Source organism: Acanthisitta chloris, unplaced genomic scaffold, assembly GCF_000695815.1.
Source record: "Acanthisitta chloris isolate BGI_N310 unplaced genomic scaffold, ASM69581v1 scaffold2155, whole genome shotgun sequence".
Classification (NCBI taxonomy): Eukaryota; Metazoa; Chordata; class Aves; order Passeriformes; family Acanthisittidae; genus Acanthisitta; species Acanthisitta chloris.
In genome coordinates this window covers 43,040-56,851 of record NW_008675156.1, presented here as the reverse complement: position 1 = coordinate 56,851, position 13,812 = coordinate 43,040, and the positions used below count along the sequence as shown (strand labels likewise).

The 13,812-nt window shown below is 37.5% G+C and overlaps 1 protein-coding gene across 1 annotated transcript; it reads left to right on the top strand.

Moving 5' to 3' along the window:
- Positions 1-433: 433 nt before the first annotated feature.
- Positions 434-10,931, top strand: FAM98B (family with sequence similarity 98, member B; the record flags this gene model as incomplete). The annotated part of the gene is made up of 7 exons (XM_009075596.1): positions 434-582; positions 1,363-1,497; positions 2,199-2,377; positions 6,284-6,364; positions 6,753-6,869; positions 8,963-9,130; positions 10,584-10,931. Coding segments are annotated over 7 exons (1,177 nt in total), but the record flags the coding sequence as incomplete, so codon positions are not given.
- Positions 10,932-13,812: the final 2,881 nt, after the last annotated feature.

Below are 13,812 nucleotides of genomic sequence, written 5' to 3'. Positions count from 1 at the left end.
GCCGGGCTGCACTTCTGAGCGCCGGCCGCCCCGCGGTGTGTCCGGTGCCACGGAGCATAAACCTGTAAAGTTTAGTTCAATTTTCAGTTATCTTGTTGCCGGTACTCTAGGGCAGTGAAGGAAGTTTGACTAAACACTTGAATTAATAATTGAGTTCTCTGTTAAGCGTGTATTCAGAGATGAAAGTCCGTTTTGATACATATATATATAATTCCTGCCTCCTGTTTTCTGGCAAACTGCTTTGTTTACAAAACCCAGTTTTTTTCTCCTGGTTGTTTAGAAAGAAGTCTGAATTATTCCTTGGCAACAGTAGCTTACAAAGAATAATTTCCTTAAATGTAGTTACTAACCAGCTTAGAGGAAAACAAATTTTAAACATGTATATTTTATGTTGAATTTTATTCTTCTTACTAGTGTTTATTTGTCTGTGCAGGTACACGGGTCCCCTGCTGGAGGAGGAAGCCTTGAACAAAGCAGCAGAAAATGGATTGTCTTCACCAGAATTTTTTGAGCTTTGTGTTTGGTTAGGTTCCCAAATAAAGTCACTTTGTAATATGGAGGAGAGCATCACTTCAACAGATGGTATATGAATGTTAATTTATTAATGCAATTTAGTATTTTTTTTGGTGGATTTAGACCCATATTGTTCAGCTAATACTGAAGTTGCAGTGTTGACGTTTACAAGATAACTGAAAGGTGGCCAAACTGAGGTTGATATTTGTGTGTATGTAGCTCTTAGATTAAGGTCTTGTCTTGTGCAGATTCTTTCAAAAGTAAAAAAAGAAGGTGCCTTTGGGTGGTTTTAGAAGGTACATTGACGCATGTAATCATATTTGATGGCTTAAATTCCAGTGCCTGCTATTTCAACCTGTTGGTCCAATGCAGCATTCCATTCAGCACTGTGTGTAGATACACGAGGTGCTCAGTAGTGCTACCTGATAATATCTGTTGAGTATTGGAATTTGGATGAGATTTTATAGTTTTCATGTTGTCACCAGAAAGGTAGTAAAACTGAAAACAAGCACTGAAAATAATGGGGTCACAACTCCTGTAACTTCTTCATCAGAAAATTAATTACATTGACTCACGATCTTGTCATGTAAATGGTTTGCTTCCTAGTGATGTTCATTTGCATTCATGTCCTCAGAGATTGCTGTAGCATCACCTTCTCATTCAGAAGACAACTGCAATATTGGTGTAGGTATTACAAGCCTTATCCGCTTGTAAGACTTTTTTAAGAAATAAAGTGTTACACGAGTGGTAGATAGTGAATCTTTGTCTGAACTATTGAAATCTGCAATTGAAGTTTATTAGTTAAGAAAATTATATTACAGTTTGATCTTTCTGCATTTATTCCCATAGGTGTTAAAGACATAGAGAGTTTCCAGCTTGAGATTAGTGGCTTTCTGAGGGAAATGTCTTGTCCGTATTCATCACTTATATCTGGAGACATCAAGGACAGATTAAGAGAGAAAGAAGATTGTCTTAAACTCCTCTGTAAGTAATAACCATTTTTCCCATTTATGATACAATACTTTGCAGGCATGCTTTATTGTAACTGCATCATTTACATTAAAGAGTTCTTTGTGTGTTTTTAAGTTTATGTGGACAATCGTTAGAGCCTACTGAGCATACATCAGCTTACTTGTGCAGAAGTGGAAAATAGAAAACTATTAGAAAACTGCTTTGGTAGAAACTAAAATTTCTTTTTGAAGTGTGGTTCAACCTACTGAGGCCTCCTGATCCCTCTCTTGATCCAGTTCCAGCTCACCTAAGCTGGGACATACTTCCCGTGTTTCTGAGAGGTTTCTGGGCATGCTGGAAATGCTGTGTGATTGGAAGGTGCTGTAAGCAGGATTGAGAGAAGCAGAGTCTAAGTTTAAGGTGGACTTAGAGAAGGAGCGGCACCAGGAACCGATGTGATAACATGAAACTAGTCAAGGAACTGTGGGTCTGGCAATGGAAGTGAGTTGAGTAGTTAAACGCAATGTGTAGACTGAAGGTAGGAGGTCAGGTGAGAGTGAGTTTAGATAAATAATGGGAAACTGATACTGACATGTCCAGGAGAGGACTGAGAAAGAGTCTCCCATTTATTGTGGTTGTCTTATTAATGTATATAGTATAGCTGTATATGAGAATGTGGATGTGGAAATATTTAAATATCTCTAAATCTGCCATTGTGATGCTTTTCTCTGCAGTATTTCTAAGTACAGAACTTCAGGCTTCAAAGATATTGCACAACAAGAAAATAAAAGGCTCTCATTTGGAAAAGCACAATGAAATCAATCGGGAAGTGCAAGCTATTTGTGATGCACTGGGTCTGCCAAACTCTTTGTCTTCTGGTATTCTTCCTTTGTTAACCACTGTGGAACAAAAGGTATGGGCTTTTATGTGTTCCCTCTATTGCTGAACTGTAAGCATTATCTCTGTAAGCATTCATCCTAGGGTTAAGGGCCCAGCAGTCTCATCCATAAAAGCCCAATCTGATGAGTGCAAAGAAATTCTTGTTCTGAAAGCCAGTTTAGTGTTTAAATTGGTTTAGTTATGAGGTGAAGTATTTCAGCATTTCCCTGATGTAGTGATGTACCTGCATGGAGACCTCATAGCAACTTTTCTGTATCTGAAGGGGCGCTACAAGGGAGGTGGGCAGTGTCTGTTTGTTAGGAACTGCAATGATAGGACAAGGGGTAATGGATTCAAACTGGAGGAGAAGTTTAGGTTAGATATTAGAAAAATGTTTTTTACTATCAGAGTGGTGAGATGCTAGAACAGGTTGCCCAGGGATATGGTGGCTGCCCCAGCCCTGGCAGTGTTCAAGGCCAGGCTGGATGAGGCCTTGAGCAACCTGATCTAGTGGGGAGGTGTCCCTGCCCATGGCAGTGGGGGTTGGGACTAGATGATCTGTAAGGTCCATTCCAACCCCTAAGATTCTATGATATGATTGTGATGAGGCATACTTTGCTATCCAAGTTTAGGGTGTGAGTTGAAGTGACATAGTTTTTATCTTACCCATTCAAATGTGTGGCAGCAAGCAGAAGGCTTTGGGTAATAACTGATGGTGCATTTATGTACCTGTACTCATTCCTGGCGTGTATCTAAATTTAATATCCAAAACTTAAATCAGTTCTTTTTAGTTTATTAATTTCTTAATTGCAAGTATTGATTTGTTATTGCCATTTCCTTTGTTGCAGAAGCAAATGAAAATGCCTGAATTGCCAATAATCAGTGAACAATCCAACTTTTAACTTTATTCAACAGGATAGTTCTTTCTGTTGAGTTCCACCAAGTTCAAACTCATTTCACTGATGTGATCCTTAATCTTACTTAATTTCCTTACTGCAGAATATAAATAAATAGGCTCTTGAGATGGAGTATATCTTCTTAGACAGTCAAAGGTTTTGCTCATTGTTTGTCTCTAGATTTGGGGAGAGAGTGGGTGACTGATCCCCCTTAGTTGGGGGGGTTAAAACTCTCTCTGCTTCTGAGTCTTTGAGCTTAGTAATTTTCCATGGTTATGCTGTTTTCTTCCTCATCAGCCCGTGGGCAATTGAACATTCAGATATGTTGGGGAGAGAGCCTGTTACTAGCATGGTTTTCTTATATCTCTATGTTTTGAGTTTGACAAAAACAAACAAGTGTTTTCAGTCTATTTTTGGAGAATGTGTGAATTTGCAAAGCAATCCTATAAATATTTAGTGTTACTGAGGTCAATGAGTGTATCAAATAATCAAATATACTCATCTCCATCTAGTTTTAATTATCTGGTTTGCTTTTTACAGCTGAGTGTGTGGAAACTTTAGGATGATTTGGCTGTTACAATTTGGTTTACATTTTTTAGTATGTTTTCACGGCTCTTTTGTCTAGGCACTGCCTTTTGGTATTGTTCCCACTTAGAGAATTCTTCCTGGGTTGCGTTGGTTTTTTAAAATTCCTGCTTATCCTTCTTAGTCTAGAGAAACTGTCATGTTTAGGAATGTGGGTTATAGCACAGATTTTCACATCTGCTGTATTCCTGTCCTCTGGCAGACAGGTGTGTGTCCAAGTTCTTGTGCTTGGAGCTCTGTCATCCGCCAAGGCTGGGCAATGTATTCTGCCGTTGTAGACAGCTCATCTTATTTCACTGTCAGAGTAGTAGGATTTCCTCATGAGCTGTGCTGATGGGAGTAGGGAATAAAGTGGAGATTCAGCAATCTGGCTATGACTTTACAGTGTGTAATAAACACTAACATAGAGGGAAAAGATCCCTCCTTAATTTGTGACCTGATTCTTAAACCTGTACTGGATAAAAATTACATAGGCATTCTCTTTTAACTCGGAAAGAAAAGTTTGTGGAAATTTTGGAGCAGTCAATTAAGGATTGTTTCATTTACCTGTTCTTGTTTCTTCTAGTTCTGATTTTCACTGATTATCTTCCTTAATTGTTACCTCTAAACTCCCTTTCATTTTTCAGTTTATGGAAATTAGGACTATGCGGTGCTGATTGACTTGTGATGGCAGAATGCATGGCTTTTCTATGTGGAGCCCAGTGTTGTATTTACCTCTTAGTTGCCCTTGCAGCTGCAAACTTGGAATAATTCTAATCTCTAGATAGTATTCACCATCTCTGGTTTCCAGATCTTCTTTCATGCTATAGCTGTAAATTACATTGAGGATTTGTTTACGTTTTGTTGTCTTGGTTTTTGTTCCAGCAGCCACTCTACAGTTTGATAGAGTGTCTTCCTCTCAACTCCTTAGAACCTTTGAGGTTATGTTTCTGACCTTAATGGTATATGGATAGACACCTCTTGCCTAAGAGAATTTTTAATTCATCTGCTGTTCACTCCTTTTTCTGTATTACTGATATCTTCAGTTCTTGCTCTTGATTATTAACTCCAGATTTTGATTCATCAGACATTTGCTTAAATTCAAATATAGCTTGTGCTTAGGTACATTTGAATTTTGCAGTGGAATATGAGTGCCATCGTGTACATGCTTATGTACACATAAATTTGAAACAAGTTGGCTGCATTTAGAAGACAGACAACTCTGGGCTGTTTTTTGTGAAGAAAATAAAGCTTGTAGAGAAGCAAGAATTACCAGAGAAAGAGGAGGGTTGTGATCAGTAGGGTGCATGGAACTGAACTTCACTCTTTATTGTAATCTCTTTTGAAACGGATGGATTATAATAGTAGGGAATATTACTGTCATTACATGGCCACTTCTCAGATACTACTAGGCTGTCTTTTTTGCTGAAGTCAAAGCACGGTTTTCCCATAATTTGCTCACTGCACAATATATTTACCTCAGACTTTCTCTGGGGTATTGTGTTTTTAACTTGCCACAGTGCTGTCCAGAGGTGATGTAAAAAAGTACAAAATATATACACCTTGGTTTTCACACAGAATTTGAGATCAGTTTTTTTTCTTGGTATATGCAAAAAAAGGAAAAGCAGATAATTACAAAAATCCTGAAATATAAGAACTGGGTTTTTTAATATTCCTTTAGTCATTTACTAGATGCACTAGAATCTGATTTCTGTCTTCTAGAATTTTTTTCTTAACTAGAGATGATATTTCTATCATCTCACATTCATGATAACGATTTTAGCAGAGCTGTGCAAACGGAAGTTCACTCAAGAAGAGGAGGTAGTGGTTTCTTATAATGAGAGGGGAGAATGCAGTGGCATTTGGAAGGCAGAGAGAGCATACTTGATCTCTGATTATCAAGGGCAAGAACTAATGGAAGAAGTATAAGCAAGGTTGATTTAGGAATGAATGCAAAAGTCTTAAACATAATGTTAGCTGGAACCAACTATAGGATTAGAATAAAACAAGTGAGAGAGTATAAATGTACCTATCATGTCTCCTGCTTCTCTTACAAAAACCCATCAGCAGATTTTTGTAGCCCAGTCTAGCAATTTGGCAACAGAACTCCCAGCTTCCCATTGTAACATGGCCTTAAATTGTAGTTGTAACACTTAGTAATGCGTAAAATGAGTAATTTAACTAGTCCTGCTTTCTACGTGCACTTGATAAATTTGCCATGTAGCTCTTGTTCTGTTATTGGGAGGAGAAGTGATGTGCCATAAAATACTTTTGTTTAGAGGTTGGTCATCTTATGAAAGTGTTCAGGAAATATTTTTGTCACGGATCATAAGCCAGGAGATATGTATTTGTTTTCATGAGTCTGCTAAAATAAGTGTGCTGTATTTGATCTTACAAGTAGCAAAATGTGATTGTAACAAATTGTGCTGAAATAAATGTAAATATCATTTGTGTTCTGAGATGTATGTGTTTCATTTCAGATAAAGGACATTCTCTCAAAAGTTCAAAATAACCATGTGGGGAAATCACTGCTAACAAAACCTCTGAACTCTGACCAAGTGGTAAAGAAAAGTTTTTTCCATATCTTTTCAGTATTTAACAGGATGGTCAAAATGAATGCAAAGAGCTTCATTTAACTTTGACTATTATACAGTCATTGTTCTATTGCTAAATATTAATACTAAAATTCAGTTGTTAGATATTAACAGTGCTAAGCAGATACTTCCAGAATCAATGTTATAAAGCATACTTTGTGCTGATTCATCCAGTCATTATTAACTTCCAAAACATACTGGAGAGACATACTACTGTAGCATTACATAGATGCTATCTAGTTCACAGTGGTCACCTAAGGATAGACATCTTAGTTGCTGAATGGGGGTTAACTCTAAATTGACTTCTATAACTTCATATATTGGAGTGTTTGAATTTTTTGTTGTAACACTGCAGGAAAGATTGGAAAAAATCAATGATGCTCTTGGCAGTGAGTATGAATGTCGACGCCGTATGTTAATAAAGAGGCTCGATGTGACTGTACAGTCTTTTGGCTGGTCTGATAGAGCAAAGGTAAGCTTGATGTATTTTTTGCTTCCTGTAGGTAGGAGTCTACCCAGGGCTTCCTACAGAATATGCATATCATGTCAGTATGCTTCCATTACTTGTGTCTTTTTTTCCAGCCAGGTTCTCATCCTGCATTGTAATATCCAAGTCCTAGATACCAAGGAAGGCGAAGGATTTGACTAGATGGCATGGTCCATCCTTTGTGACTCTTCATAGCTTCACAATTAGAAGTTCCAGCATCCTCAGTTGGGGTTTCTCACTATAATAAGTTCACATCTCCTTTTTTTCTATATCTACCACTCAAATCTAGTAAACTAGGAGGGAACCTCAGCATTTCTCATGCAGATGCAAAAGGAAGACAAACAAGTCCTTAACATAGACTGGGTCCAAAAAGTGACTGCTCATAAAGTCAGTGAGATTGCAGCAACTGCTACTTATGTTGGGTTTGAAGCTAGTGAATGAACAGCTGGTCAGTTAAGAGTTTATTTGAATAGCAGTTTGTGTGAGAAAAGCACATGGTTACTAGTAATTGTCCAGGTCACTAAAAATTCTAAAGCACTCCTCTGGATTTGTTCTGCTGGTATCATTTTAGTTGTGGTTTTCAGCTTTACTTCTGAAGGTTTGTGTAGACAGCTTAGGATGGGTAAATTTTAAAACAGAAAGTTCACTGTTCACAGATTGTTACAAGTCTTTGTGATATCACAATTTGTCACTAACGTGTGCAGACAGAATCAGCTTCATGAAGCTCACTAAGTGTCACTGGAAGACAAGAATGCAGATGCTGCTGTGATGCTTTGGAATGGCTCACTACTTAATTTCTGCAGGGTTTGTGAATGTCTTTATGCTGCAAGAAAGGAAAAGGGAAGCATTTAGCTCACAGAAACCAGGAGATCTTCGAATTTAAAGTCTATTTTAAAATGTACGTGATGTTAACTGATGACTAACCTGCAGACTAAAATTATAAGTCACTTGCTCTTGTTCCATTCAAGCAATGTGAAAAACAATGAATGCACTTTTGCAATAAAATGGTAGTTTAAAGATACTTTTAATGATGATAAAGGAGTCAGATGATTAATTTTTCTGTCTTTTCAAGACTGTTGATTTGAAATATATGCAGTTACAGATTAGCCAGGTTACATATTATTTTTAAATTGCATATTTTATTTCCTTATTTCTCTTGCAGAAATACCTGTTCATAGCTTCTTCTAGAAGGTTTTGGGGATTGAAAATGTTTTAGCATTGATAGAATTTAGATTTAATTTTGTTTTAAGCCAAGAGGCAAATTGTTGTCCTTCTTAAATTTATTTATCAGCTTGTCTTTTTTTTCCCCCCCACCATTAAACAGGTGTTGATATGTTTCTCCACATGGCATTTTTGTGTTTTGTTAGGTATTTTTAACTTGTTCAGTTCCCAAGAGGGGTAAATTTTCAGGCCGAAATGGGTCCATAAATGGTGTAATAATTAGCAAAACAGTCATGTAAAGGAGCAGTACCTGTTGTCTGGTCTAGGCAAGATCAAATGTGGGTTTTTTTACTCTGAAGATCATTCTAGATGTTCCCAGAAAGTGCATTTATTTGTCTTTTTTGTTAAACAAATGAAACATCAAGGCATGGTGGGAAAAAGACCTTAATTTCTTCCCTTCTCAGTCTCACATTTTGATGATTTTTACAAGTGTTTTGCTGCATTGATATGTTTTCAATTTTTTTCCCACAAATCTACCTTACTTTGAAGCTGCTCAATTTTCATCGCATTTTGAAATGATCTGCTAAATATGGTTGTGTAAAGCCCTTGAAAGAGCAGTGTGGACTCTGAAATTTTAGTCTTTAGACATATTGGAAGACATTAAAGAATCCGTTGCCAGTGGATAGAGAAGTTTCTTTTGTAATGGTGCTAAGTTGCAGCACTTTTTGTGTAATAGGTGCACCAATATGAAGAGAATTGATAACAACTGGCAGTGTATTCTGTAGGATAATCAGTGTATTCAAAAGTTACACCTTGTGTTCAAACTGAAACTTGCTGAGACCAAATACACAGTTTACAGTAAGTGTGTTGTGTGTTTTATGGCTAGCAAATAAGTTGTGTTCAATTCTATCATTTAGGTAAAAACAGATGAAATAGCTCGTATCTATCAGCCCAAGCGCTACGCGTTATCTCCAAAGTCAACCATTACCTTAGCTCACCTTCTTGCTGCTCGAGAAGATTTATCGAAGATCATAAGAACAAGTAGTGGATCAACACGGGAAAATACCATCTGTGCTATCAACAAGGTATGCTGCTTGTTTCTGGGATGTGATGAAAGGACACAGGAGTTTACGCACCTATCAAATGTAATTCTGGAAAATTACTCTTTGCTTAGTATTTTCATTTCATTTTGCAAGATACCTAGTGCTTTAGAAAGGAAGGTTTGCAGTATTCTGTTAAACATTGCAGCATCTTTTTTTTGCATTTCTACTCAGTCGTGCAACAGGGTGAAACAGTAGTCTAGATGAGAACAGTGGTGGGGGGTACACGTGTGTGCACGTGCATATGTGCATGTGTAAAGGACCTCTTGAGTTCAGTGGAACTGCACACCTCCAGATAAGGATACATGTAAGTCTTTCTGGTATCAGTTCCTGAGCCAGGATTGTGTTATTCAGTTTGTAAACCAGTATCTTTACTTCATCGGTGTATTATAAATCACAAAGGTTTCTGTGGAAATGTCATTTTGTTGCAAAGTAAAATGCTTTGGCTACAGTAATTAGTCAACGTTGCACTGCTTTCTTGTGTGTGATAAAAGCTGAAGCTTGCAAGTAATGACATTAGCTTCACCAATCAAATGGTGACTAAACCTGCTTTTATTTATCCTATATTTACAAATTTCTGTAAAGTTCTATGCCTCATTTAAATATTCTTTAATATGTTTTGATCCCAAAGACTGAAACTCCTTAATGATTGTATGATCTTAGAGAAAGTTGGTTTTTTTCTTGAGAGCACTTTAGTTGGAGTGCCCCAGGCACTGTTAACATTCATCACACAGAGTTTAGGACATTAAAAACAACCACAAAAAGACCTACCTGGATACTTCTTTGTTCTTCAACTTAATGTTTTGTGCAACTTTGTCCAGTACAGTCTCCTTTTTGTACACTAATATCCATCATAGTCAAGATCCTTTTTTTTCCCCTTCTCTTTTGTTGGAAGTGTTACTGCAGCCTGTTAGGTATTTTGTCTGCTCTGTCTCTATTGAGTGTCAGTAGTTTCTAATCTGAGACAAACTGCTGTTCCTTTGAGAGCTGCACAACAATTTGGCAGTTTGGTTTTTGCCAGCTGATTAGGTTTGAAGTTTGAAATTTAGGGAGAAGAGCCTTATCATCAGAAGCCTTTTCTATATGATTATATATTTATGTTTTCTTACTACATATGAATGATGTATGTGGCTTATTGCAATATTAATACTTCACATGTGTGTAGTGTGTTTTCATAAAAATTTCACAGAAGTAATATAAGCTAGTTTGCTGCAATTATTTTGGTTTTACAGGTGGAAAATGAGAACACTTTCAGAGTTCTGTTGTGGTGTTACAAGGACAGGAAATAGTGATTCTGCTGTCAAGCACCACACTGAGGGGCTATATTTCCTGAGAAGAGCAGGCAGCATTTCTCTGTCCATAGGAGAAGAACCCTGTGTTTCTTCGAGTAATTATTACTATTTTTTTTACTCTAAAAATGACCTATTTTTCCATACAGGTTCTGATGGGGAGAGTACCTGACCGTGGAGGCAGACCAACAGAGATTGACCCACCTCCTCCTGAAATGCCTCCTTGGCAAAAAAGACAAGAAGGTGGTGGAAGAGGTGGCTGGGGAGGTGGTGGCGGTGGAAGGGGCAACTGGGGAGGTGGAGGGGGTAGAGGAGGAGGAGGTGGAGGTGGAGGTGGTGGTTTCAGAGGTGGTGGGAGAGGTGGAGGTGGTTTCCAGGGTGGAGGTGGTTTCCAAGGCAGAGGTGGTTTCCAGGGTGGCAGGGGAGGTTATGGTGGCAGGGGAGGCTATAGTGATCCATATGGTGGAAGAGGAGGGGGAGGATACCGAAGATACTAAAATACTGTAAATCTAAAGAGAGCAACTGGCAAAACATAGTGGTGGTGTTTACTGGTACTAGGAATTTAGATATGTTGACTTGGGTTTAGGTTAGAATTAAGTATGACCATATGAATCATTGCATTAGACCAACTGATGTTCTCATTGATTCCTTTTAGTTAACTGAACAGAACTTTTGTACTAAAATGTGATGACTAAAGTCCTTGTTTTTCATACTGCTCATATGATGTTTTTTATTATGTCATTTTATTTAAAGTAAGCCTCAGAAAACTGAATAAAACCCTTTCTAAACAAACAAAAATATGTTAGTGTTCAGGCCTCTCTAATTATTGCATGTGGCATGTCTTTTCCCCTGCTCCAAAATGCTGTGTAGGAAAAACAAAATAAGCCTAAGAACCAGGTGAAACCACTTCTAAAAGACTCTAGAATGCTGCTTTCAGGCTTTTTCTTCATCTAGTTTTCATGTGGGATGTGTAAATGAATTTTAATGTCAAATGTCAAAACCCTTAAGGCTAAGGGTTTGGTCAAAATTATTTAATTAGGTTCAATTATTCTTCCAGAACTTCACATTAAAATAATGTTCTGAATTAGTACTCTACATAAACTAATAAAATCAGGGGGTTTTTTTTGTGTTCATAATGTATCAGAGACTATTTGAAGGTCAGAGCATGTACCATAAACTCAGAATCATGGTGAGTTTTGATAGTGTCTTATTTTCATTTTACCTGTTTCGCATTTTATTGGTGTTTCATAAAAACATTTTAAGATCAGGTTGGGCAGAAAACCTGCAGCCATCACGTCTGGTAAGAATTAATTTATATATCCTTCTGAATCAGCCTTGAGACATCAAGTTTGTATGTTCTTTCTTAAGAAGCTTAGCTTATTCAGTTTCTCCCCCCACTCCCTTTTTTTTCCTCCCCTGCCTGGTCTGTGTTTGAGAGTCACCAACTGCCCAGTTAATAAGGCATCACATACAGCACTTGTCAGTCTTTCTCTCTCTTACTCTGCCAACCTAAACCAAACTGTTTTGATATGGTATAGGTGCTTTGTCCCTCATATACAGTGTTATTCTAGAAGGAGGAGTTAACTGCCATACAGTTATGGCAGTAAATATATGTAGACAGGAATTAAATTTAGATCTGCCAGTTAAAGAAGCCAGTTTCTGTTGTCCAGTGTCCTTCCCCTGCTGTGAGACCACTCCTGAGAAGAGATGGAACAAGGAGATGATGCCAGAATATGCACTCAGGACAGCATTTATCAGGTTCAGGTTACAACAGAGATTTGGGAAGACATCTGATTAGCTTGGGGGGGTCTCTTGATTAAATAACATAGAAACGTTGAAACACTTTTAGCTGTAGGCTTAACTACAGGTTGAACTTTAGGATTTGATTCTGGAGTTCTGTTCCACAGTTACAAGTTTTCTGCACAAATTTCTTTATTGGTGTCCATTGGTATGCTTTAAAGATGTATTTTTACCTTCATGAACACACACCCCATGTCCTGTTTCATAGGCAGCTTTATGCATGAATGTAAAGCTCGGTTCAAAGTCATATATTCTCTCTTTCAAAAATCCTGTGCAGTTTTGATTAATTAGCCATCACCACCTTTTAATTTGAAAATTTAATCAAAAGTTTTTCTCCTGTTAGTTCCTCTTTGAACATAGTCTGGTTGAAAATACTGCTTGAGGTGATAGGTAAGGCCCAGGCTTTAGGGTCCTAGCAGGTGCCTGACAAAATGGCACTTTTCCTTGCTTGAACATGTTAGCTTGGATGTGAACTTCTGCAATAATGGCTTAACATCACCCAACTGCTACCAATGTGGTTCCTTTGCCTATTTTTTTATACATTCCTTTCTGGCCTAAGCCATTGGCAGCCTCTGCAGTCTTTCTGGAGAAATCCTCATGGGTCACAGTACTGGTTCTCTTGATTTTGAGCTTGGTTTTTGCCTCTGGAATAGCTCACAAAATGGTGACACACCAAGTGAGACTGATGGCCTTGGAGTGAGTGAAGTGTTGGTCAGCAAAAGAATGGAGAGTGGCTTTTAACAACGAAAGCTTTAAGATAAAATTGTTTGTTCATCCCAGTGTTACTCTTTGCAACAAGTAATTTCCAATCCGCTGTCAAGCATGTAGCTTCACCAAGGAAATACAATAGGAAAAGCAAATGATTTATCTATGCTTAAAGATTTCATTAGACTCAGGATGCAAAGTTGAAGTGGTTTAGTTGAACTGTTATAACTGTGGATGTAGATGTGCCTTGGTGCTCTTACACTCATGAGTTCATCCTGTTTGTAGTAGGCAGAACACTTCTGAATGAAGTAAACCATCAAGTGTACCAGGTATGTGCCACTTGAATTCTAGCAGTTAAATTATTTCAATGTTGTATTACAATTATATTTATTTAGACCATGTAAAAGATGGAAATTTAAATAGGTTGGAGATTTTCTTTTTTAATCTGGCCATTTCAGTTTTTCTTAAGTAATGTCAAGATGTGAAGCCAAGTAAGCACCACCACATTTCATAGAGGTAACCTTTGCTGTCCTCTGTTGTCAGAATGTATGCTTTTAATTTATCAAAAGATGGAATAACACAATGAGCATAATTGATTTAAACCTCAAGTTCTGTCTTTAAAAGAAAAAAAGTATTTGCAAAACTTCTGTTGTAAGTAAAAGATTTTCATATATATGTTTGTGAGCATTTTTGTGTTTATTCGCACTTGGTGAATTACCTACCTGAATATTGTTTTGTTTGATGAAGAACTGAAAAATAGGTTGGGGATTTTTTTCAGGAATCGAGAGAGACACTTTTGTTAAGAGCTGTAAACACTAAGGAATAAAGTACTGTATTTGAAGTTATTTGCATCATTTGTGCAGTGTGATATGT